This window comes from Scaptodrosophila lebanonensis, unplaced genomic scaffold, assembly GCF_003285725.1.
Source record: "Scaptodrosophila lebanonensis strain 11010-0011.00,11010-0021.00 unplaced genomic scaffold, SlebRS2 tig00000001-arrow-pilon, whole genome shotgun sequence".
Classification (NCBI taxonomy): domain Eukaryota; kingdom Metazoa; phylum Arthropoda; class Insecta; order Diptera; family Drosophilidae; genus Scaptodrosophila; species Scaptodrosophila lebanonensis.
In genome coordinates, this window is record NW_022060529.1 from 1,240,309 (window position 1) to 1,266,849 (window position 26,541).

General features: G+C 39.3%; 1 protein-coding gene across 6 annotated transcripts in view; it reads left to right on the forward strand.

The window, feature by feature from the left end:
• Window positions 1–26,188, forward strand: part of LOC115626573 (KN motif and ankyrin repeat domain-containing protein 1) — a 40,930-nt gene extending 14,742 nt beyond the window's left edge. The window contains exons 1-11 of one of the 6 annotated variants that reach the window (XM_030521957.1): window positions 2,522–2,609; window positions 6,071–6,114; window positions 12,145–12,449; window positions 12,643–13,144; window positions 19,111–19,520; window positions 20,477–21,951; window positions 22,334–22,789; window positions 22,844–23,090; window positions 24,480–24,692; window positions 24,840–25,040; window positions 25,129–26,188. In XM_030521957.1, coding sequence (XP_030377817.1) covers window positions 2,527–2,609; window positions 6,071–6,114; window positions 12,145–12,449; window positions 12,643–13,144; window positions 19,111–19,520; window positions 20,477–21,951; window positions 22,334–22,789; window positions 22,844–23,090; window positions 24,480–24,692; window positions 24,840–25,040; window positions 25,129–25,284 — 4,092 coding nt within the window. In that variant the 5' untranslated portion in view covers window positions 2,522–2,526 and the 3' untranslated portion in view covers window positions 25,285–26,188. Of the gene's footprint in view, window positions 1–2,521; window positions 2,610–6,070; window positions 6,115–11,056; window positions 11,131–12,144; window positions 12,450–12,642; window positions 13,145–16,109; window positions 16,992–19,110; window positions 19,521–20,476; window positions 21,952–22,163; window positions 22,275–22,333; window positions 22,790–22,843; window positions 23,091–24,479; window positions 24,693–24,839; window positions 25,041–25,128 lie in introns of those variants that run through there. The other 5 variants (XM_030521972.1, XM_030521965.1, XM_030521989.1 and 2 more) reach the window with 5 other exon arrangements.
• Window positions 26,189–26,541: the final 353 nt, after the last annotated feature.

Consider the following 26,541-nt stretch of genomic DNA (forward strand, 5'->3'; position numbering starts at 1 on the left):
TCTTTTATCATTGTAAGTAAATATGATTTTACAAAAAAACCGAGAAGTATCTCCTTTTGCGGCTTTAGCAATGATTGGTGCAATAAAACTAATTTCCGCTGAAAGGTTGTGGGAGAAGGGTATACAAAAGTCGTGCGCTCGCCATTTTGACTTTCTATTTGTTTCAATTGCACTTTTTCTCTTTGCATATTTGTTGTAGTCGTTGTTGTTGTTATTGTTATTTTTGTGCATGTCAACATAATGGGAGCGACGTGAAGTGCACACTGCCAGACTGCATGACATGCAAAGCGATTCTTTTGACACATTGTAATGAGTGAAGTGTAGTGAGTGTGAGTGTGTTTGTGTTTGTGTTATCTTATCTCGAGCTGTCAATGTGTGTGTGAGCGCACGTCAAAGTAAGCAATATGTTTATTCTTATTGTTGTTGTTTTCCTATTCTCTCTCTCTCTCTCTTTCTATTGTATTGAAGCGTGTAGTTGTTGTTCTGTGCCTGAGCTTTGCCGGTTTTGTTTACAAAGTGGGCCGTTTTTCTTGCCGTTCGAATTTCCCATTCGGGCGGCGCTCGTATTTGAATTTCCTGAAGTATTTACATATATCACAACATCAGATACTTTGAAGGTAATTCTTCATAGTTAGTGCTGTTCTATTGGGAACTGCAACGAAAATGAGAGCAGGATATATAAATGTTTTTTTTCGCACGGTTCAGGAATGATTTCAATTTGTCCATTGCTGTGAAGAGTTCCAAGCAAATATCTTTTATTTGCAAGAGGTTGCAACCATTTAACACCAATGGAAAAACTTCTAATGTCGAAAGCTTCAATAGATCTAGGAGTTTCGTGTTTTTTTTTTTTTTTTAATTTTGTGCTTTTGTTAAGATTTTTGCTTGATATCGATACTAACCATTGGCTCCTAAGGCGCTGAGAGATTACTAGAAATGGGCTTAGTTAGTTGCAAGCTACTTTAGGCAATGACTAAAAATTAAGTTTTAGTTTTACAAAAATGAGTGGAATAGCGCCATTCCATGAACATCTTTTCAAGGCAGAACTAATCTCCAGGTCTTTGTAATAATAACTTATACCTATGATAACTCCTCACTATGAAGAGTTCTGAAGGTGTGGAATAAATGAGGCGGCATAGTACATATATGTACTATGTAATAGACAGCACTTCAAGGTGACTATAAATAATCTGGTCTGATTAACTAGAACACTTTGATTGGAGTATAAACTAATGTGATTAGCTGACAAAACAGAGGTCTTCAGATACGGTATTATTTGTTTCGGTACTATCTTACTATTACGACTAAATCATACCTTAAAAAGACTGATTAAGTTATTTTTCTCCAAGTGTAGGTAGTTTAGTGCTTACACATAGAGCATAGCCTTAGAGTCGGTCCATAATCAAAGGCGACACCTCTTTTCTGGCTTGCTTCATCAATCATATCAGAAGCGCTGCGAGCGCGCCAAAAAGCATATCACCATCGCCCCATATTGACGCTTCTGTTACAAGCGATTTGAACCGAGTTGTACCGAGACATAAGCACATAAATATACTACACACACACACAGATACACCCATACATGTAAGTGCGCTTATCGGGCACGTCAAATGCGCTTGTTTGGGTGTTCCAACAAGTTACGTTGACGATGACGACGAACTGGTTTGCTGCTGCTGTTGTTGTTGTTGTTGCTGCTGCTGCTGTCTACTTAAAGCTATAGACACTTATAGTATTTATTAATTATCGTATCGATAACTCTCTCAGATTTGTTTGTTTGAGCGCTGAGCTTGGCTTTTCGATGTGTTGTTTGGTTGTTTGCTCGCGGCTATAATGGCCAAGTAAAAATTTAAATTATAAACACTTGGCAGCAGCACAGTTCTATTCGATGGCTGCTCTTTTATAGCTATTTAGTGGCAAGAGGCAACAACAACTGTGACAACAATCGCAGCCACGAAAGAGCACCATTAGCAAACACAGCAGAACCACTCGCACACAAACAGAGCCACAGCTATAGCCACAGCCACAGCCACAGCCACAAAGCATAAAGTTCAGCACCAGCTTGTGAAGTTTTTCTATAGCCCCGACGAATTCAGTTCGATTTGAGCGTATATCGAGCGTGGAACGTGGAGCGTGTGCGAACAGACACACAATATCTTCGAAATACGTAAAATATCAACAAAATAAATATATATATATACTCGTAGACTTGTATATAAATTATTTCATTGCGTTTAAGCAACGGCCTAAACAAAATGTTTTCACGATCTGAGTGCTGAGTGGCTGAGTCAGCCAAAAAGAGAAGTGCAGTGGAAAAATGTGAGAAAATTTAGAAGTGGTCGCCGTCGCCGTCGGTATGCGCGTCTTGTCGTTAAAGTTAATTAAATTTGGCATAGAATTTCCATTAGCTAAAAATAGCTAATGAATTACTCGTAGCAGCCACAAAAGTATCAATAAATCCATTAGGAAATTACGTATGCAGCTGACAATACGAATATGAATATCGTTGAAGGTGGAGCCCCCAAAACGCTTATGGGCTACGATGAGTCAAAGTTTGCCGAAAAGATAAGACACTTGTCGCCCACAGAACAGGAAGCAGTGAAAATATTTTGGAGGTAAAGCTGATAATGGCCCGCCACTATATGCTGTTAGATAAGCGGGACATGCCGCGTGTTGAAAAGTAAATTAATTGGCTAAGAAACGGGTTCAAGCGATTATTGGCGCCGTGTATAGGGAAGATTGAAGCTAGATATGTTTGTATCTATGTGCGTGGTTTATGTTGTGATTGTTGTTGTTGTTGTTGTTGTGGCTGCTGTGTTTGTGTGGAGGTGTCTGTGGCTTGGCAAACAAGCGTGCACACCTTAAAGTCTGCATCTGATAGCGAGTAGTGTGTGGCAGCCAAGTAGCATCCATCGAAAACGCACTTAAACGCACTCTTAGAGTTCGACAAAGAAAGCTCAAATAGCCATAATGTGCAGCCACTGGTCTCTGCAATATTGAAAGACATTTCATAGATGAAACAAGTTATCATATTAAAGATAAAGTCTGGCTGATTGTTTGTAGAATAGGCCATCGAAGTGACGATTAATTCATATTACTGTCTTTTTTAACTTCCTCAAAGCATCTATTGTTTATTTGCTTCTATTAACTATTAGATAATACACTTAGCTTGAGCGTAACACGCCTACTGACGGCTTTATACGCCAATATTTCACAACTACTGCTTTTCTACAGATCTACTTATAATCGCTGCTTTGGCTGGGAGTGCTTTGTCGACCAAATTAATACTCTTACATACACAGAAATATATATGTATCTATTATCCCATATATTGCTAAAAACAATACTATCGATTGCAAGTAGAGGGGTTCTAAAGGCAATTTCCCTCTATTTAGAGTGAGTGTAAAATCTGTCTCGCAGGCAGCACCTGAGTGCCATATTTCACAATTTTCTAAAAATTTGCTAAAAAAATAACATGAGATGTTTAATTAACAAATACTGTGCACAAAATTTAAACGATAACTGATACAGTCGCGTTTTAATTAATACTACAATAATAATATTTGCATGTATTACATAATCTTGGAAATAAGTTCTTGACTCTAAATGTACTGCAGATGGGGGTCTCTGAAGTACAACTGAATAGCAAGTTCCCTAGCCAGTTTGTTATTAGTTGCTGTACAATTTATAAAACAATTTAAATAGAGTGAAGGAAAACTTTTAATTTGTTTTAGCACATATAGAGTAAATCTACATTATTTATAAATGTAAGTGTGTTTGAATCAGGCAATCAGGCTCTGGCAAAGGTGCTGTCCTAACCGATAATTATTTAATTCGTATACCCTTCAGGAATTATTAAAAATAATTCCAGAAAAAATATAATATGTGTGTATATACATATGTAAAAGTCTTCATTATTATGAAAGCTTTTTCTTTCAGCTAATAAGGTGTTTACAAAATATTAGCATGATTTATTTATTAACTTCTTTTTATTTTACATTGAAAGCTTTTTAAAGCTAGTCACACAGCTACGAGTGTATCTGGATTCCAGTGTGTATGTTTCTTCTTTTTTAAGCGTGAAGTTCCGAAATGACGTATTTTTTAGATACTGGTACAATCGCATACCCAAGGCAAAGGGGGAACCTTTTTCTAACTGAACTTATCTGAGAAGCGGTCGAAAAACGCGCGTGAACCGCCAGCGGTTTCTACATGTGCGAGTGGATGGGGCGAACGTCAAATATTTATTTTGCCATTGACAACTGTTCAAATAGAACTTATTTATTGCGTTTAAAAATAAATCAGTGCTCGGCAAGTCAAAGACAAGCATCTAGTATGTAGGTGCCGCATTGTGCAGTTAGATATAAAAATATTTGTGGATACGAATGTGTGTGTGTGTGTGTGTGTGTGTGTGTGTGTGTGTGTGTGTGTGTGTGTGGAGGCACACTTGCTGCTGCAAGAACATCTTAAAGTTCTGAGACGAGGAAAGTCATAATAAAATATATCAAGTTGTCAACATTTTGAGCTCGTAGCCCTCTGTCGCCTGAGACTTCTTTGGGCGCCGTCATCAGCCAACGTCTGTTGTTTGCCCCTTTGGTTGGGCTGCATAGTTCGTTGATGTTTGTTTTTGCTGTTGTCGTTGTTGTCGTCGGTATTTTGAAACATTTTTGAAAAAATGCGCGCCACAAAATCCACAATAATCTGTTTGCCATGCCATAAAGCACAATGCAGTGCCTCGCATCGCCTCGGCACTCATTAGCGAACTTTGCAGCACCCTGTGCCCGTCCCTTTTCCATTTGAGTTTTCCAGGAAAATGCATATAGTATACTTAGTATAGTATGTAGTTTTACATGCGTGCTACATTTTTCATTTTAGCGTAGGGGTTGCTACATTTTGTTCTTCTCAAACGGAAGCTGCAATTATTTATAATTTGTTTGGACAACACAGAGTCTGGAAATGCATGCGTTCTGTCCTTTATTTGGTTTTGTTTTTGTTATTATTTTCCTTGGTTTCAGACGACAAGGCAATTAGCCAAAACGGACTTTGCCAAACTTGGCCATCGTCCATGCTTTATTAAATTAATTGCCTGTCATGTTTGCCACGCTTACGGTGCTACAATAGCAACAACAAGAACATGCTTATTAAAAATAATAATAAACAAATAAAGTTGCAGAGCTGCAGAGATGCAGCTGCGGTCTGTGTGCGATTTGCCACCATAAGTATACTCGTAGCATTTAGCTCTCACATCTTTCTTGTTTTCGATTCCAAAAAAAAAAAAAAAGTATGTAAAATGAAAATTTATGCGCCAACTGATTTATGCGACTGCCCCCTCCCCCCCGAGTCGCTGCTTCATTAAGGTGGAACATGTTGTATGCGTTTATTTTTGGAGCTGAGCACCAAAATTCATATGCAACATATAGAGGCATACACATATCTATATACGATTATGATGTGTCTTCTTTTGGGGTGAAGATTTGTTGTCATTCTTCTTGTTGTTGTGTTGTTGTTGGTGTTGTGGAAATGTCTAGTCACAATTTGTTGCGCTGACTGCACGCTGTTTAAAATTGTCATAATTAGAAATTATGTTAATTGGATTTGAAATGGCGGCGTGGTTCAAAAAATAAAAAATCTGAAAATGTTGCTGCTGGAGGCAAAGCCAAGATATGTATCGCAAATAGCCAAGAAGGGGAGAGAACATGGGCGGATGACAACTTTTTTCTCTCTTTTAGCCGATGATGAAAAGCAAACTAAACCAAAGTTGACGGATGTGTGGGTGGGTTGTGAAAATATTAGATTTGCCGGTCTTCACTGGCTGGGGATTTAAAATTGAACAAATATTGTTGTGGTGCTGTGGTTCTTTAGGTACCTTTTTGGATTCGATTTGAATCTAACCAATCGTGTTAAAAAGGTGGCCCAACGATGTGTCTGCAATTTATTAGATAGCTAGAATTCACACACATGGTCACAAAACACTACTTACGAATACTCTAATACTTAGCCCATCCAAGTATTTACTCACTATTTTATTTTCGATTATTCCTAATTGCATTCTCATCTCTCTATCCCTTTGCCATTTCAGGTCTCTTGTTTTGCGCAGCCAACGTGCCTTCGTTGAGGAAAATGGTAAGTGTGGCAGCCGTGTGGGCTTAAGCCACAAAGCTGTGTGTATTTAATAGGCATACATAGACGCAGAGATATGTACATATGTGTCTGATGTTATTTACAACCACAATCGCAGCGAAAGACAGCGAACAGCAGATGTGGGTCAACTTGACGCCCGTACATGGCTTGAAAGCCCAGAGACGACGAACACGGCTCAGACAACGCCCACCGGCGGCAATCGGCCAGATCAGCACTAGGGCCACTGGCAAATTTGTCACAGTGTACGCAGATTGGCGCCAGCCTCTCGGATGCATGCAAAAGTTTTCCATTGTCCATAAGGAACCCACGCAGAGCTCGGCTCTTTCATTTCCCCTCACAGCTAAAACGCCTCAAAACAATTGCAGCAAAAATATTTTGGTTGCCCGCAACAATGAATGCGATTTTGATTAAAGCTGGAACCGGTTTATTGGCAAAAATATTTGCCTTATATTGAATTAAATTTGTGTGTGTGCATTTTTTATATATATTTTTTTTTCATTTTCAATTTTATTTGGCGTGATTTTATGACGGCGGATGTGAGTTGACATGTGACGTGGGCGTTGTCAGTTAGTTGGCGTTAATTGAAGCAATTAAATTCGTGGATATTTAACGAGTTGACATGAGTCTGAAATACGACCAAGTGCGAGATCGTTTAATTAAATCAAAAATACAAAAATTGATTTTTCCTATTGTTTAATTTTGAAAATATGTACAATTGTTGCTTTCTTTACTGCCCTCTATAATACAATATAAATAATATTCAAAGCATTTCAAAATTGTGCAAAGAAGCAACAGAGTCTAATTAGTAATAATTTCATGAAGTTGTTTTAAATTTTTTGTTTTTGAATGGTTTCCTTATATTACTCAAGGCATGATCGGACCGACCAATAACTTCCACACAAATTCGTGTAATGCTTGTACAACTTATTTTACTTTATGTATTTAGATTTGTGTATTTAGATTTTGGGGTTAGTGTATGAAGAAGTGGTAGAGAAGAGAGAGAAATGGGGAAATTAATTTCATAGTTAGTATGTATACATATTGTGTTAGACAAGAACGTACACGATTATAATGGGTTTTAAATAAAACACAAGAGAAGAGAGTGAGGGGGAGGAGAAATAGCTTGAAGGATGACACAATGCTTATAAGCTATGGCTATATGGCTATTAATTTTCAAAAGCAGTCATTTGTTGTTTAAAAATGTTTGCAAAGTAAAAATACAATAAAATCTTCAAAACTTTGAAATTGCATTTGAAAACTTTGAATATTTGTAGCATACAAGTAGTAACGACTTCTTAATCTTATATAAATCCTGATATATAAAAAAGTGTGTATGTCAATTATTGCCTGTTTGATTGTAGATTTACAAAAATAAAATATTCTATTACAAGTAAAATATAATTGATATAAGCGGAAATGCAAAAGGCTTTATGCGGCAAAACATATATTTTTTATATCTATATATTTTTGTTATCCATAAATTATCTAAAATTTTCCACTTGTCGGCAAACTTTCTGAAATATGTTTTATCAAAATTTTTTAATGTTTTACCTACGCAAATAATTGCTGAAAGATGTGAGAAAGCATAAAACTAAAGAAATATCCAAACTAATTGGATAATTAAACGCACACCCGGAATCGTAAAATGCGCTCCACTCCAAAGAAAATTCAAGGGAAAGCTGTGAAAAGCAACTGTTGCAATTAAGCAGAAATGGAGGGGCACACAGAAGTATATGCATACATATATCTAACTATACTATACTATATAGTATATGTATATGCAGGCAATCATAAATATTTTTTATTTTTTGGTGGTTTGTCAAGCGAGTCGGGCCGTGCAATTAGATCGAAGAGTAGCGCACGTGTTGCACATAATTATTTGATTTTTTTGTGCTTTGCGGTAAGTTTATGTTGTTGTTGCCGAACATCACCGTTAGCTTCATTAGCCGTTGCAGCTGCAGTTGGACGCCTACCCGTTGCCACAGACTTCAGGCCCAGCCTCCGTACGAGCGAATTGTACACATGTCAGTGGGGCCGAGCAACCAGTTTTAATTTTAGCTTTTTTTTGTTTTTGTTGTTGTTGGTCAAAATTCATTCACAAGTCGACCAACTTCATTTCGTATGCCGCACCGTTGTCGTGGTCTTCGCCTCCTACGCTAAAAATTTAGTCATTACTCGTACCTATGTGGTTGTGGTTGTGGCGTGCCACTCCGTTGCGGCCCCAATATGGCTGGGCAATCTGTTGTACAATATAGTATATTCGCACGAGTATATGAGAATACGTGTTCGACTCGAGCATAATGTACTCGCTGCTGAGTTGTGGCCTGTCTCCTGCGCTAATTTCTCAATTTTTATGTGATCGGTGTAGCGATTTATGTCGCTGGAGTTGCAAGGCGCCTTCATTTCTTTCTTGGCTCTATTGTTGTTGTTGTTGTTTGCTTGGGACGTGCAAAATGAAGTTGTCGATTTGGTGTAAACGTAAACGTTAATAAGCGCAAAAATTAAAAGAAAGAAGCTGATTTTACGGCAGCAAAGTATTTAAGTCATTTAGTTGAGAAGGGAAGAGGGATGTTGTTTCATGTTCTGCATTTTCTTGGCTACAAAATATTACTTTGAATTGCAAAAAAAAAACGTTTTCCGAATCGTTAAATAGAGTCGAGCAGGATTAATAGGTGCCTTGTATTCAAGGGCCAAAGGTAGTCGTATTATTATTATACATAGCCAATTTTCTACCCAAAAGTGTAGCTTATGATGTAGCTGCAGATGGGCGATAATGAGAGCTTTTATAGTTAAACGAGTGTTACTAAGCTTATCTGCAACTACATACATACATAGGCCTTAACTGAAATCACGTCGAATTTTTATAGCTCTTATTTGGTTTGTTTTGGCTCTTTCTGTTTATGTCTTTTATACATTGGTATTCACATATAAGGTCAAAAGTGTATTTAATATTTTGAAATCGCTTTAGGTTGCCTCTTTTCTTTTCTTTTCTTTTCTTTTCTTTTCTTTTCTTTTCTTTTCTTTAAGAATGGAGCCAGGCTCATTTCATAGTTGTTTTCTACCAAAGATCTCCCTAAACGATACCCACAGATGTGCAATGTGTAGATCGGTATGAAGTTTTGCATTCTCTCTATGCACGGGTCTTGTTCTTTTTTACCGAACTCGATCGATTAGCTGACATATCTATACTATGGAATAAAGAAAAATGTTTGATATCCTAAATTCTAAAATTTTGGAATGACTACGGAACATATCGTGTTATCGAATATATTGTTCATCTTTAAATTCATTAACAACTTGCTTTTAATGGTGAATAACAATATAACAATATTAGCTCCATGGTTTCATTGATACTTGTAGAACCTTTTGAAATTGTATCATAAAAATATAATTTTGATGAAAAATTAATGAAAACATTCAGCTTATGTTTTAATATTTTATTTTACTTTACTTTTCATTGTTTTTAATTTATGAATATTATTGAAAAGTATTTGCTTTATATGTGTAGTTGAGCTATTTAAAATAATTTTTAAGTGGTATAGGCATACCGAATTGTTTCTGCCTTCCCTGGAAAAGAAATGCTATTTTATTCCGCCATCGAGTCTTGGATTGAAAGAGATCTCGGAACTCAGACACTTTGTTATCCAACGTCTTTATCTTGAGTTCAGCTTCATTCTTCATTCTTTGATGCATCATTTACTCCTTTATTAAAAAATTTAGAGTTAGATGGCGTATAAAAATGGATTTGTTAAAACAAGTATATTGCCAAAAATCTCTTATCTCATTTGGAAACATGAAACAAAGGGCAATTTAAAGAATCTGAGGAATTAGACATTTTATAATGGGCATTGCTCTCCGCCTACACGGTAGGTTTCGCAATGGAAACATTTCAATCAGCAAACAGAGTGCAAAGAAACTTATGTATCTTATGGTGGCAACAACATCAGACACCGCACTCAGCCAGCAATTAGGCGACATTACCAAAACCGCATTCCTAGTGGCAAGCGACGCCTACAGAGACGCCCAGCACTTGCCAAGTTGCCGAACACGCACTAAATACACACGCTCCGGCAATGATCGTCAATGTGCTCGTGTGTGGGTGCGAACAGCAACGGCAGCAGATAATTAAACAGCGAGCAACGCCATTAACACCGATCGGCATAAACACGCTCGAATCGATGTCCAAGCCCACTCCCCCGCACACGCCGTCACTCTCAGATATTATCTACTTGTAGTATATCTGAGCAGTCGGTTGAATGTCCGTGGCCATGACTGTTGTTAATTACAGTGCGACGAGCTCATCAATATGCAGCATATTAATAATATTACGAATATATGTATATCGTGTATACGCCACATAGTCCACAACACTTTCCCAAATCATATGCAAACCAGAATCGTCTCGCCCACGACTTGAATTAATAAACGCGCCCACCTGTAGCTTTTGTAGCATTTGTTTAAATGAAAGCGGCCAACAGGCAGACAAGCTGTCTTGGCCATTCAGCGATATTTATGAATGAAAAGTGAAAATGCAGCACACACGCACACACATACTACATGCATGTGTATGTAACTGCTGAGCTGCAGCTACTCACTACTAGATGGCGCTGAATTGTGAAAAGCTTAGAGCAACAGGTAGTACTAGACCTTTTAATTATTTTTGATAAGCTTGATAAAAGTTGGCTATCTTATCGCCAATTAAATGCAAACGCCAAGCCAGGTAGTTGGACAATGAGCACTGCTAGATGCCACAACAATACGCCGGTCGGCCGTTAGATGTCTTCGAATCGCTCAGAACTTTTCATTATCAAATTTTCGGCTAGTGGGTTGAGGTCAGCCAAGTCGACTACGCGTAGACTACTCGTACTACTACTACCTTTTCAACAACATGTGCATGTGATGAATACTTTTTTGGAAAATTAGTCGGTTTAAAAATGTTGTGGAATTTCGTGTGGCTGGCACTGCTGTGGCTGTGGTATGAGGCCAAGAAGGTACCAAGTGAGTCAAATGTGAATATTGGAAACTAGAACGAAAAGTTATTTGATATTCCACTTTACGAGTATGTCTTATTTTTGTCTGACTATACTCGGAGTTTACAGTGAAATCTTTTCGATATTTATGTTGTGCGGAAATCACTTAAAGTACAATTCTCAGTAACGCCAACTCGCACACTGAAACTTGCTTGCTATATAAAAGATACGCACTCCATATTACAAATTATTTAAATGAAAACATTTGATAGTTTAGGTTTTGAACACACTAGTTTCACATAAAAAAATGAATAAATGAGTTTAATAAGACAACTTAGACTAGTTATTAACAATACACATAAGAGCCTAAGAGTAGCATTGAAGAAAGTAATATACATATTACCCAATCGACAATCAGTCCACATACAACTGAGACGAATTACGAGTATAGATAAATTAGTAGTTTCATTGTATTAAATTGTTATTGTATATTATCTGATTTATTGTATTTTAATATAAGTATTTATTTTTAAAATATTTAGTTAAAGTCAAGTCACACGCTGAGTGTTTTATCTAAGCTGTATAATTTTGTATTGCCGTGCATGTATTTATGATCCAATTAGGCATAAATATTAGCCTCATATCAAGAAATCCGTCTCGCAGATACACGAAGAATTCGTCGAATTGTCTGTCTGGACCGTGGCTGCTGCTCTGCCACTCCGCGATATCAAGACTGTCTAAGCTTTAACTTGTTTTTGTTGTGTGGCAGCAGGTGTGGCTGTCAAGCCAAAACCACAACAGACACAGACAGTATATCGAAAAGCCACTTAGAGCGAATTAAGCTACTCTTGTAGGTTTTGTGTTTTGTTTTATTTGGTTTTGTTTTGTGGCTGTATCTGCGGCCAATACCAGGAATTGAAGACAGCAACGTGACCTTGATTGTGACATTCAGATATGCGATACATATTTCAGATACATTTGGCAAAAGGCTCGCTGAAAATTGATAGCTTCAATCTGAACTTTTTTGTTTTGTATCTTGCAGGCCGCCAAATGCCAACTAACAATGGCAGCGCCAACAACAACAACAACAACAACAGCCATAACAATCCACTGACCACGTCGTCGGCGGCGGTGCGCAGCTGCAACTGTTGTCCCTATGGCTATCACATTGATCTGGACTTTGTGCGCTACTGCGAGGCCCTGGCGAATGCCAAGCCCTCGGAGGAGGAGTTGCGACGACGCGATCGCCGCCGTTCCCGCAAGTCCATGGAGTTCATGTTGGGATTTGAGAGTCTCTTTGGCAGCGATTGGCAGGCGGAGTCACGTGTGCAGGCCAAATTGCCAGAGGTATGGCTTGCCAACATTTTGTTGGGTGGTCGTGTAGTGTTGCTTAGCGCATAAATCACATGCTTAGTGGCTGGCACAGCTTTGATCTTTTAATTACGGCTGACAGTTTGCAGTCAATGGGCCAACATCAAAGTTTTGCCAGCGCACTTGGCTGTAGTGCAACTATTAACTTGTCACCTGTCCTCACGCACAGGCTGCACATGAAAGCGAACCGGATTCGCCACGCCCCGTCACCACATCTCAGGCGTATACAGCCTGCTATCGACCGCGCTCCTCATCCGTGCCACGATTCACTTACGGCAATGGGAATGCCTACGGTTCGGCTACCCGTGCCGAGTCGCCCTTCGGCACCGCCTCCTCCACATGCTCATCACTGCGCGGTGGCGTCGAGAGTGACGCGGGTGTCTATCATAGTTTCGGTCCTGGGCGACCCGCCAACAGTCCTCCGGAGACGCGGGCCTTTCTGCATGAGGCACTGGACGAGGTCTGCAGCGACTTCGAGCGCACACTGGAGCGTGCCTCGGTGCGAAGGCGAAAGGCGGGAGGTGGCAGTGGCAGTGGCGCTGGCTATAGTTCTTATGGCTCCATGGATCGCAACAACAACAGTTTGAGCAATGGCTTTGGAACGCCGAGGGGGGAGAAGGAACAGCGGCGGCTCGGAAATAGCGCCTGGGATCGTTACTTTGATGTGGCAGGTGAGTGCCGAGACTTTTTGACTAATGCTCAGAGAGAAATACTTGTATAAATAAATTAGCTGAAGCTCTTTCCTTTTATCTTTACTTTTTGTTTTTGTTCCGCTACTCTGTTGAGCGTATGATTCATGGTGACACATTCGCTTTGAGCAGTTGTGGTAGTTGTAGTATCTGGCAGATACTTTTGCTTTCTTTCTTTTCTTAAAAATTAGCGCTGCCCGGCACATGTGACATTTTTACGCACGAAAGTGTGAAACATTTTGCGCAACTGCTGCAGGGAATGCGACACAATGGTTGTCTTTGGCATAATTTGCCATGAAAATACATTTCACAAAATAAATCTTCAACGTTAAAAAGATATTTACATAATTTTGTTAGAATTACATAAATTGTACTTATGTTACTTTACCAATTGTTTGTGAGAAAGGAAAACTTCCCTCTTAAACTACACCCAAGCTATTCCATAATTACAAGAATTGCTAATTTTTATACTTGTAAATTAAAGCCAATTTTCATGTGTTTTTTTCTCTACGCTCCAATCAAATTATTATTGAAGTTTATTTTTTTTTTACTTCAATTAATTCCATAAAATATAGTATATCATATTGTATTGCTAAGAAGTATCATACAGATACAGAAATATTTGGCCAGCACACTTATTTTATTCTTTAGTAAATATTAATATAAAAATAATAAAAAAACTACTTTTCAATCTCATTTGCGTGCAAATTTGTAATCTTTTAAGAGAGTATACTTGAAGAACTATCAAGAGCTGTCGAAAGTATTTGAATCCAAATGTAAACTGTAAGTTCAACTTAAAACCGTTTTCAATATATACAAAGATAATAATAATCATACAGACAGACTGATGTCTACGAAGTGCCTAGTTATAGTATTAAGTGTGTTATAATCTTCTCTTTTGGGTGTTTCAAAGCTACACACAAAACAAAATAAAACTGGAATTATATTCCAGTGAATCGTACAGGAACGTGCAATTCACAATTAAGTTGTTAGTTTAAAAATTGTGTCTAAATATTTGTTACATGCTAAGTTTTCTAGTAGTTTTTTTTATATCTTTAATCTTTATTTAATGTCTATTTTGGACAATTATTAAATTTTATGATAACTTTGACAATTTGTAGTCATGTTTCTGTTATGATGGCACTCGCAAGCCTACTCAACCCACATTGTGGGACTCCCGCTAGCTCGCTGTACTACTTCCAATATTTTGATGTTCTCTTAGTTATCATTAGATACCAACTGCATGTCTTCTAAGTTGAAATATTGCTTAAAGCTTCAAGATTTTATTCACTCGCCATCTCAATTAATATTGCACAGCGTGTGAAAATTCTGTGATGTTGTCAGAGTAGCAGCTGCGTCGGCTTGTGATTGCACAAGGCATTTGAATTCGCAATTCAGAGTTCAAAAAAGGAATAGGAATATGCAGGCTGTCACAATTACTTAGCCAGAGCTCTGCCGGAATAATTCAATTTATGCTTGGATGCCCAAAATGCAAGCAAATCAGATTTTCAGCTGCACACAGCTGCGCAGCTACAGATAGTCTTAGAGCATAGATACAGTTGCGATATAAGTATAAGTTGTTGATATATATATTTGTTTGCATCTTTGGCATTTTCAATTCCATTGGAGCTTACAAGCGAAAAACAGCTTCAACCTCAAGGCAATGTTGGTGCTCGTATCTTAAATCAATTTGAAATGCGCGTTTGGCGCTCAATTTGCATGCAAATTTTTTCGGTTTGGCTCTGCATGTATTTGTTTATGCGATAAATTTGCAAAAATAAGAAGAAAAAACGGTTGTTGGAGTAAAAACATGCAAAAAATCGCGCGTATAAAATCGCATACAAAACGCGCGCAAATAAACAAATCAAATTGTCGCTTTTGTGGGCAACAATTTAGTTGGTTTTGTGGTGTGGCGGCCAGTTTGTATGACTTTGATTAATGGTATCTGAGGTTTATATCAGCATACATATAGATACTTTTCATATACTGTATGTATGCAAATATGTGTATTGATTGCCTTTTTCGTCTTGGTAATTGCCGGAGCTTATATTCGGTGTATTGCCAAAAACATTCAAATATGCAGGCCTATTTGGCAGATAGAAATCTCTAACTTGGCGCCATTTCTTCCAAACCGAGACAGCAATTGAACGAGAGCCAAATGGCAAATGCGTGTAAGGTGTCCAGGCAGAACTAATTTGGCAACCTTGCGGCCTAAAAGCATATGGAACACGAAAAATGCTTACAACTAAACGAACAGATCAACATAAATCAAGAGGCAACAGAGGCAACAGGCTCGTGCCCCTGACATAAAACCCCATATTAATCTCATATGCAAATTGCTAGATAAATAAAATGAAAATCAATAATACTATTATTATGCCTACTATACATAAGTATACATATGTGTATGTGTATGTATAGGTGCGGGTAGTTGTAGAATATCATGGCAAACAAACGTCTTGAAGACGTGAAGACATCGGTACCTCACGCAGTTGCCCGAGACTAAATGTGTTGCCGATGCTAACGTTTAGTTCGCGGCATTATAGACATCATCGGCATTATCTCTTTGATAATAATGTGCATTTAGCTTATCGTCAATGGGCCGCCCGCCTAGCTTCGCCGTTGTCTCTTTGATTACTTAATTTTTGTTTGCTGAGCGGCCAGCAACCTTATCGCTGCTCCAATGCTCTCGCATTTTTTGTTATTTTTTGTTGTATTCAACAACACATAACAAATTTCGTATATTTTTTGCTGTTCTCATTTTGCACAAGAGCTGTTAAATAATTTTGCCTGCTATTAACAAAATCTCTGCTGCTGAAGGTTTTTTGTCGCTGTCGGCTAAATGAAAATCTCAACGCAGTTTGTCGACGACTTTCGAACGAAAAGCACTCAATTCGACTGGCTGTGCAGTAAAATAGCAAATATGATTGACCATAATATATATAGAATGTAAAAAGTATAACAAAGCTGACTTTGAAATACCAAATAGGCAAGGCAATAGACATTGCGCTAAACGAATGGAAGCATCGACAAACTAACGAATAGTAAACGAACAAATTAAAACCAAATTAAATCAACAAAATTACTCAAACCACATCAATTGTGAAATCGGCAACAAAATGAACGAAAGTGCTATTAAAAATAATGACTGGAGAGCAATAAATTGAGGAGCATTTGAAAACAGAAACGAAATACAGCAAAATTAGATGGAGAGATATTTACTGATAGCCGTTATTGGATAAACATGACGAATTAATCATTAAGAGTTTGCCAAAAAAATATTAATATTAATATTATGAAACGGCGAATTTAGTTGAAGAAGAATTAATTGGGTACAAATTAAAATATTGAAAAATGCTCACAATATTACAAAAAATAAAGCACGAGTTTCTGAAAAGTGAGTGAACATAATATTGTGAACAGCACTGTGTTCCAAGCAGATAACAACGTGTGACGCTTTTGGCTGCTCTGTGTGTGTGCTGTGTTGATTTTGCCTTAATGTGTCTGTGAATGCTGTTCAATATGATTTAATAGTATTATTAATACAGAATTGAGCAAACTGCCCTAATTAACACAAATAGCCAATAATATATAAAATGCTTTGCCAATGCCAAGAAGCCACAGTGCAATGCTTGCCCGGCTGCTGCGCCTAATTGTGCCATTATTTGTGCTCTTGAATTAATGATCAGAGGAATTGAAAAAAAATGTTTGCCACGGCCGCTGACACGTTGCCAGTTCGTCGCCTCAGGGAGCAGCGCAAAACAAAGATGAAGGCGAAGCGGGCCACGGAGCAGGCGGTACCAACAAAGAGCTGGTGGAGTGATTGTAGGTTTGCTGCAAAACCAATAGCTCTATATCAATTCCATGTCTGATTTACTCCACCAAGTTGTGCGTACAAATATGCAAAATCTTGTTTACTTCGCTCAATACTAGCCATTATGATCTGCTGACGGGTTCACAAAGTCAACTTGGCTGAGTAAATCACATGTTGAAAAGAGCAGCTAAAGGTCATTGGACCAAATTTTCATTTTACTAAGCCCATTATTAACATGCCCCAGCTGATTAATTATGCACTGTCCAATGTTAGGACACGCACGCACCCCTTGCATGCCTGCCGGCCATCATGTGTCGTTGCCTTGACCATTCCGACTATTGCCAGCCAGCCCATTTGGCACCGGGCATTGGGCACTGGCTAGCCAAGAAATAGAAATAGCAACGTTTTATTTTTGCGCAAGAGTTCAGTGCACAGCACAAAACAACATCAGGTTATAGTCGCAGCATGACAAAAATAAGGAAAGGCAGATAGGAGAAGAAAATAAAGAACATGAAAAGTCGACAAGTGTGTGGCGATGAGTAACGCACAGTGAGCGGCACTTTGCATGCCAATTTATTGCGTATACGTCATGTGGGTTGACGTTGGCCCTATAAATATTAAAAATTTGGCGTCAACGCACACTGATAGATGGGACTTGCGTTCCATATATTGGCGCCAGTAAACCCCTAAGCAAGGGCGTTAGGTATTGAATAATAAAAGAAAACATTGTCTCTTGCAAACAAATGCGCATACTCGTACATGTGTATACATATTATATATACTATAAAGAGTACAAATATTGAATTGAATTAGCACGGGCAGCTTATCAGTTTGATAAAGTAAGCAATAGCCCGTCAACAAGCGCTTCCACAGGCAAAGGTTGAAACAGTGCCGCATTCCCATCTATTCTTAAACGTATTCGGGTGGAAAAAGTGCGCTACAGACAATATATCATATTGTTTTGAAATATTGGAATAAGGGTGACATGAAAGCCTAAACAAATAAGGCAAATAATGTGGTATAGTTGAGCTGAAGAAATTTCGTAAATACTTTCCAGTTCATCTTTACATATGTTTATATTATCGGGACTGCGAAAAACTGTTAAAAATAAAGAAAATGTAGACATTTTTTTTGCATAATCGTTGCCTAATTTATGGAACTTTGTTATGTCCGTGAAAAATCTATCTATATCAGAACAAATATATTATTTAAGCACGCGTTTGCTTGTGCTTATAAGTATATAATACTTTTATCAACAAATTTGCTTTGCACTCAAACTTTAGCATTTATCCAATATACATAGATTTTTTTAAATTTACGGTATTTTTATTGAATCTTTTATATGAATCTTCTCTCTTAGAGAGTAACGTCTCTTCACCGGAGTTGTATAGTGTGGCTACTGTTGAAAGTTAAATACTGCGCAAGTCTATTAAAATAGACTAATACTTGGATTGAAGAACATATCCATTACAGCAAGCTGAACCGATATTATACAGTACTAAGGATAACCATTAGTCACGTAACAGAAACACTTTGCCATTACATGCTTCTTGTGACCACAGGTCACACTTTTTCAAAAAATTCATATTTTTAAAAACAATTTTTGACGGGATTTAATTTTATGTAGAACATCACTTTTTATTCCAAACACATATTTTATAATAATAGTTTTGTTCAAACTACGATTTTGAAACTACCCATCCTACGTATCCCAAGCGAAATCGCAACTGAATTGTGATTACGTATGACCGCCTGTTATCTACAGTCTTTTAGGCAGCGTATCGACGGTTCGTTTTGGGGCGTATTTCTTTTAGTAGGTCGCTAACTAAACTTTCAAATTATGCGCACTATGGCACAGATATTAAAATTAGATTTCACAGTATGAAGAAAGACGAATATCAGTATATAAATTTTGTTTATCACAAAAAAGCACTTTGCATTACAAAAGCTAGGCGTGAGCTTTTTAACGATGCAGACTGCGACCATTTTAGTTGTTCACTGCCAGCGTCCATGTCTAGTTTGCAAATAAAAATTGTTTTGCGCAAATTAGATGAACTCCATCTAGAAAGGCATAGTAATTTCGACACAAATTCCCATGCACTAGATAACTTAAACATGTCCTTCTCTTCGGCAGATTCCTGTATAGCGGGAAATCGATCTCCACGTACCAGCACCACTCGTCTCTTCTTACGCTCCAATACGCTGCCTCTGCAGCAGCGACCGAGTCCAGCTGAGGTGCAGTATGAGAGCTATGTGCAGGCCACAGTGGCGGCCAATGCCAAGTCGCCGGTGGAACAACTCGAACCGGGTATGGCCCCGCCTCCGCCACCGCGTCGCCATCATCACCACCAACCTCAACTGCTGACATCTAGGACGAAAGAGGAGCCGGAGACAGTGCCGAGCAGTACCCCGCACTCACCGGTGGTCTCGGAGACAGGTGCTGCCGATGCGCAAGCCTTATGCCAGATTCGCGAACAGATGGCACTGAGTCTGAAGCGATTGAAGGACTTGGAGGAGCAGGTCAAGACCATACCCGACATGGAGGTAAGTGGGCGATCACTCTTATTGCGAGTAATAAGTTTGCTTTTGCTAATTAAGTTCAGTATTAGAGCTGTGCGTGTGACAAGCAAAGCTGTCCCGATCACCCACATTTAAGATCGTTCGGGCAAGCTTACGACTTAATGCTTACATTTTGTTTACGATTCAGACTATTCTGATCTTTTCTGTGTTTATATCTAGTGTTGTAATATAACAAGTTTTTGCAATCATTATAGGCATGTCTTGAATACCATTTTGCTTATCTTAATGATTCTTTTCAAAAGTGCAAATGTTTCGATTATAGTTTTTAATGCAATGTTCTTTGCAGTCGAAAACGTTTTCCACTGCACATATTTTTCTCAAATCCATTAACACTTTTTTTTTTTAAAGGAAGATTCTAATTTCTTATACCTGTGCTACTCTCTGGAATTTTGTAATAAGTTTTCTTAGTCTTTGTGGAGTAATAGTAAATTGAATGGCGATTGTCATCGCATTTTCAGCCCACAACCTTACAGTTTTACATGTTTTAAGGTTTAGAAAAGGATTCATTTGAACACAAGTACTATGTCTTCCATATTTTACTTCAAAGAAGATACCATCCGGTTGATCTTCCTCACCCCTATCCACCCATCGCCCTACAAAGTCACACATAATTCAAAATCCTAATGCCTATGTTCTTCCATTTTAATTTGCTGATTACTGTTAAAAAAAGAATACTCGCCTTTTGAAAGCTCCCACCCTTTCCTTTTGCCAATGGAAGTTCTCTTTTTGATGCAAGTCCCCACTCCCATAGATACTAAAATATGAAATTGAATACCTAAAGCTTTTAAAAATTATAGGGAGTAGAAATTGAACTCCATGATGATTTCATTTATATATACGAAATAAATATATGACATGTCCACCATGAACAGTTTGTTTGGCAATGTTGATTGAGCTGGTATTTCTTTTATTTTTTACAGCAAGAGCTGAATAGCTTGCGGCAGGAGAAGCAGCGTCTGCTGCGCAGGAACGAGGAGCTACTGCGAACTGCTCGACAGACGCCTTCGCCACCTAGTCCCAGTGCGTCGAAGAACGCCTCACCCGTACAATTTACGCCGCAACGCATTAGTCCCGTTTCTTTGGAGAGTTTAGGTGCGCGTATTCGCAACAACTCCACATCATCCACAACAGCACCGGCCGCAGTCATACGTCGTGATGTCTCGACCATGTGCAAGGCGACCAGTACTCGAGATGTGGCCGTGGGCAGTCCGAAGCTATCCACACGCCATGTGGGCACGCAGGACAATCAAACCGTGTACACGCCACAGGAGCTGGAGGAGCGCATAGAGGTGGCCTTGACGGACCAGCGGAAGCAGCAGCGTCAGCAGCAACTGCAGAAGCTCATCTCTGTGGGCACGCAAATGTATGTGCCCAAGCGGCAGCTGCGGGACATGGGAACCGCTACCGATCGTCCACCACTCACTTACAATGTGGGCGTTAGTGCGAAGCCAAGTACCCGGGAGAATTATGTTCATTGCAAGCCAGATGTGCGCAGTGTGGGCAGCTCTGAGCATCGTATCACGGATATGCTGTGCGAGAAGTGCTCCGTTAGCACGCGTAGCGTAAGCTGTGGCACGGAGTTGGAGCAGCCGCCTAAGCCGGTAGTGTCTGTCAAGTCCTCTCCCCTGGCCATGGCACGCAGCAATACTTTCAGTCTGGGCGAGCACGAGCCTCTGAACATGCGGGCGCGCAAGGCGGTGGGTTGTCAAACGCTTGCCACGCCCCTACACTCAACGGGCAGCCAAACTGTGAGCCTGCCCCAGAAGTCGATGGCTGTGCAGGTGACACCAGCTCAACAAACTGCCAGCACCCAAAGCACTGTGGAGCTTAGCACTCGGCAAACGGATACGACTGGCTTGCAGCGCCTGTCGCGCAGCGCCACCAAGGTGGAGCAAGTGGCCGAGTCTGTGCCAATGCCCGCCACAAGGCACATGGCAAGCAATACCGATGCGGAGCCCGCCAAGGCAGCCACCAGCAACATGGGCTGTAACACCGATGCAGCTCCCTTGATGCCACCAGCACCCTCGCCGAGTCGTGTTCACTCGTCCTGCAACACGGAGCAGTTGCACACGAGGGATGTGGCCTGCGGGGACATTGTGAAGCCGCACATATCCATTGCCTGTGCGGACAACTATTGTGATTCCTGCAAGGATGCCATCCAGCATTTGGCCAAGGACTTCAGCAAGACGAGCACGTCGACATCATCAACAACAACAACAACAACAACAAAACTAACGCGCTCCAGTTCTTCGGATTCCCGCATACCGCGTCCCAAGCATCTAACTAGTCCCAGTCCGGTGCGCAGGCAGATTCAACGACAAAATACATATACGCTGGCCACCCCATCGCCGACGTCCAGTCCCAGTGCCCAACAGGAGTGCAAAACTGTGCTGAGGTGAGTAGCGGAAGCTTTTAGCTGAGACAACAACCCGTCTCCCGAGCATGCTTTGACATGCGCTGTGGCGCGCCATCGGGCCACCGACCTGGTCGCGCGGCTCTTCTTGGTTGACCTTCAGCCCAGTTTTCGTTTCTGCTTTGGCGCGTTGGCAGCTCGCGCTCCATTTTTGTCGCGTTTCCTTTTGTGTTGTTGATTTTGTTGTTCGTTGTTTGGCTTTTGATTTGTTTGCCACACATTATGGTGCTGTCGATGTTCTCGGGCCTGAGCAGCTTCACCTGCTATCCCCTGCTGGTCAGCGGTTGTTCCGCTTTGTTAGTAACGTGCGCGCTCTGGACCAGCATTATTGACAATTTGTTAACACTTTGTTCGCTATTTACAGCTCGTTGCAGGAGAAGCCGCCCAGCTTGTCCAGCTTTCAGGCTCCGGAGGCCGCCAGTGAGACTCAAAGTTTCCTCCAACAGCCGGCTGGCAAGCCAGCTGGTCCCTTGGATCTTTCACAGTTGGGTGAGCACGAGTTGGTGGTGCGCGAGGAAAAGCGTGTCAGCATTAGTTGGTCGCGCGATGCATCGCCAGCCCCCTTGATGAGAACGTCGGGCACCACAAGCAGTGCCAGCAACAAGAAATCCGCTTCCCCAGAGTCCAAGTTGACTTCGTCCAGTGATTCGAGTGCCAGTGTGGCATTGGAGATATCACAAGGTGCGCGCAAGAAATCAAGCACACCTCTCAAATCTAGTCAGAGCGATGGGTCACAGGTGACCGTCATTGAGCGGGAGACGGCACCCACAAAGGCCCAATTGCACAAGTTGGCCATGAGCGAGTCGGAGCCGAGACAGAAGTGAGTATTGATCCGAAATATTGAAACGATTGACCAAAATGTTCCCCCGCTTAGAACTGAAATACCCAAAGAGCTGCAAGATGCTGTAAAGATCATCAACAATTCGCTGCTCAAGAAGCTCGGCTCCAAGCCCATATCTTCGGTCAGCCTCAAAACGGCCAAGACCACCATTCAGGACCATTGGTTTCGCAACTCTAGCACCGGCACCTCGAATGCGCATGAGGTAGAGGACTACTTGGATTACTTCGAATCGCTTTCGGTGCCATTGCTAGAGTATTGCGTGAATCTAGTGGACAAGAATGTAAGTTTTATCGCTTATTTAGTAAACGTTCAATATATATCTACTCTAATATCTAATCGTAATTGAGTTTCATGGGGTTGTAAAAATGTTGTTCTTGGTCAGTTTAATCTGCTGTGTACAAGAAATGATAAACCGCTTCTTTAAATTGAATGACGTTGACGTTCATGTCTGAAATGCTTTAACCGACTTCTTAAGTCATTTTTTCCCAACTAGTATATATTAATTACCCATTCCCTGCAGCCTAGAAGTATGCTATTCAAATGCCATTCGCGGGTTAAAACATGTTAGTTAAAAACCAGTTGAGGGGTACCTCTTGTACTTTTCATACAGTTATTTAGTAAGTAATGCTACTTAGTTAGTAAAAAGACAGATGAAATATGAAGTGTGAAAAATGTTTCGGCAATGAAAGCTAATTGTTAAAAAAAATCGTGCATCCCACAGTCTGCCGGGCCTATCGTAGATAACCACAGAAATTATGGCTACTAAGAGGGTTAGTAAAAAAATAATGTACATACGAAAATACCGTGGATTTTAAGAAAACGATTGGAGTGGGATAAACAATCCAAATCGGCATATTTATCAGAGAATTCTCCTTTGTATTACCTTGTAGTACCACTTCTACGGCGCGTTGGCTCATGTTATGTTAAAAATCGCCTTGAAACTTGACATACATTTTCTCTCAAAGACTAAAAGGTTTTTAATATTATATTCAGAAGGTGAATTTACATATATCTCATTTAAACAAATAATTGTGCAGCAACCATCAACAATAGTACCAAATGGATTTATAACTTTCTAATTATAAATCAGAATATTAGGATACATCAAACCACTATTTTTTGAGTTCGGCAGAATTTTAAAAACTAAACTGTAGGTTTTCTTGAAGCTAAGCAGTTTGCTTGACTTCGCTTCAGTCATTTTATTTTAATTTAATAAATAAACAATTTGTGCTTCGATACAGATTACAATAATGATGTTTTATATATTATTACAATATAATATACAATAAATTAGTTACAATTTAAAAAAAAAGATAAGAAAGCCCTAAAAATAACTGTACAATAATGCCTATTAACGCATTCTGCCATTTGGCCAGCCATGCCCCGATTCACAGCCATATGTGGTCAGAGACATTATAGACCTAACAAACTAAAAAAAAAATAGTAAGCAGGATAGAAAACTTAATTCAACATAATAGCTAATAAGATAAAGTAAGGGACAGGAAGAGAAAAATGCTCGATGGGAGAAAATTTGATTGCCAGTGCAGCAGCTATGCCCCGACTTCATAAAAATGATTGTATCTATTAAATATATTAGATAGATTAGTTTCCAATTACTTTCAATATATTGTGTACATCTATAAAACGTTCTACTGGTTTTGTTTTGTAGGGCAATACAGCTATGCATTACGCGGTCTCGCATGGCAACTTCGATGTCGTATCCATCTTGCTGGATTCCAAGGTTTGCAATGTAAACCAAATGAATAACGCTGGATACACGTGCGTGATGCTCGTCTCATTGGCAAAGCTGAAGCAACCGGCGCATCGGACAGTCGTGGAGCGATTGTTCCAGATGGCCGATGTCAATATACGAGCGAAGAAGGTAGGTAATGCCATTTGAACCGTACGCCCCATTGGCTGAGTGTTACTCACGGCAAACACAACAAACACAACACTTGATTCCACCTCTCCCCTAACTAACCCACCAAAATGCCCAACAAAAAAACACGCCTCACTTTTTCCATTCCAGCACTGCCAAACCGCCTTGATGCTCGCTGTGTCGCATGGTAATAGCGATATGGTCGCCATGCTGCTCGCCGCCGGCGCTGATATCAATATACAGGACGAGGATGGAAGCACGGCACTCATGTGTGCTGCCGAGCACGGACGAGTCGATATTGTTAAGCATTTGTTGTCGCATCCGGATTGCGATTCATTAGTACAGGATGTGGTAAGCATTGCCAATACTACTTGTACTAGACTGTAATCGTGACTAAATTGATTAAATAATGAATTAATTAATCCTTGTTAAATTTCAGGATGGCAGCACTGCCTTTAAGATTGCCTGGCAGGCTGGACATCGAGATGTGGGTCTTCTCCTCTACGTCCATGAACAAATGCTGCGCAGCAAGCTGCCAAATCGAGGAGACTCGGCGCGCAGTTCGTTGCGCCAAAATCGACAGCCATCCCATTGAGCAGTGAATGCTTCCGGTTGCCAATTTGTCGAACAAACCTTAGAGTTGTAGCTTCTTTAGAATTTTGTAGTGTTTTTAGCGAGTATAGCGTGTAGGCGACAGCAAAAACAACATTCCATATCAGCCGCTCAATTAAGTAGCAGCAAACAAAAAACTGTTCACAATTTGTTTTTTGGACTAAACTAAGTTAACGGCCCCACTGTGCGCATTAATTGTAATTAAAACAATACTTTTTTATTTATTATTTATGATTTTGACACTAAAACTCACTGCAGCTTATTTAATTAGCCTCTAACAAGCACTTTTTAATTAATTTTTTAATTATTTTATTATCAAGGCCACATGAAAAATCAAAAATGCGAAGACAACAATTATGGCAATACAAGCAGATAGTAAAGTTTTGTTTTTAAATTGCTAACAATACCTTAATAGTTATTAGTAAAATACTAAATGAAATAACATGAAAAAGATACATATAGTGCGGGAATCCCCGTTACTTAAGTGGCAGCCATACTTAAACCATATCAGCAAACGACAATGATAATACGATTTAATTACTATAAACTAACTTACGATTTTTAATAACGAAATGTGTGTAACTTTTAAATAAACAAACGCAAGTGACAAGTATTTTACATAGATAAATATATTTTTCAATCACAAACACGAATATTTTTGCAACAATAAGAACGAAACATACAAGTATATTTCTAGGTTTTCAATCTCGTTGCTTTAATGTTCAGCAGAAACGGGTTAACTTTATTAAAAATAGTGAAATATTATGTATTAAATATCGATATGCAACTATTTTAAACATTTTAAACAAACAATATTTATGGTAGAATTTTTTAAAGCGAACCTTATTGCTAAATAAATGTAAAAATACAAATAAATGTAAAACATACACATATATGTGTTTCAATACGTGTCGTTGCTTAAATGTAATTATATATGTATATGCATTAATATCGTTATGAAGTATTAGAGTTAACTCTTCCAACTGTGCTCCAGCTACGCAAAATTCTTTTATGAAAAAGATCAAAGCATTCTGTTAAAATATAGCCCGAAATTAAAAGGCAGGTCATCAAAGTTTCTGAATTCTATTCATGCCATAGTTTTCAGTATTTATGTCAAAAATGTGCTCATAGTAATAGAATGAAAAATATTTCTTCAAATAATCAAGCGAAAGGGAAAGGTCATGTCCAAGATTGTGATCGAGTTTTATTAAAAGAATATGTCCAAGAATCTTGCTGATTC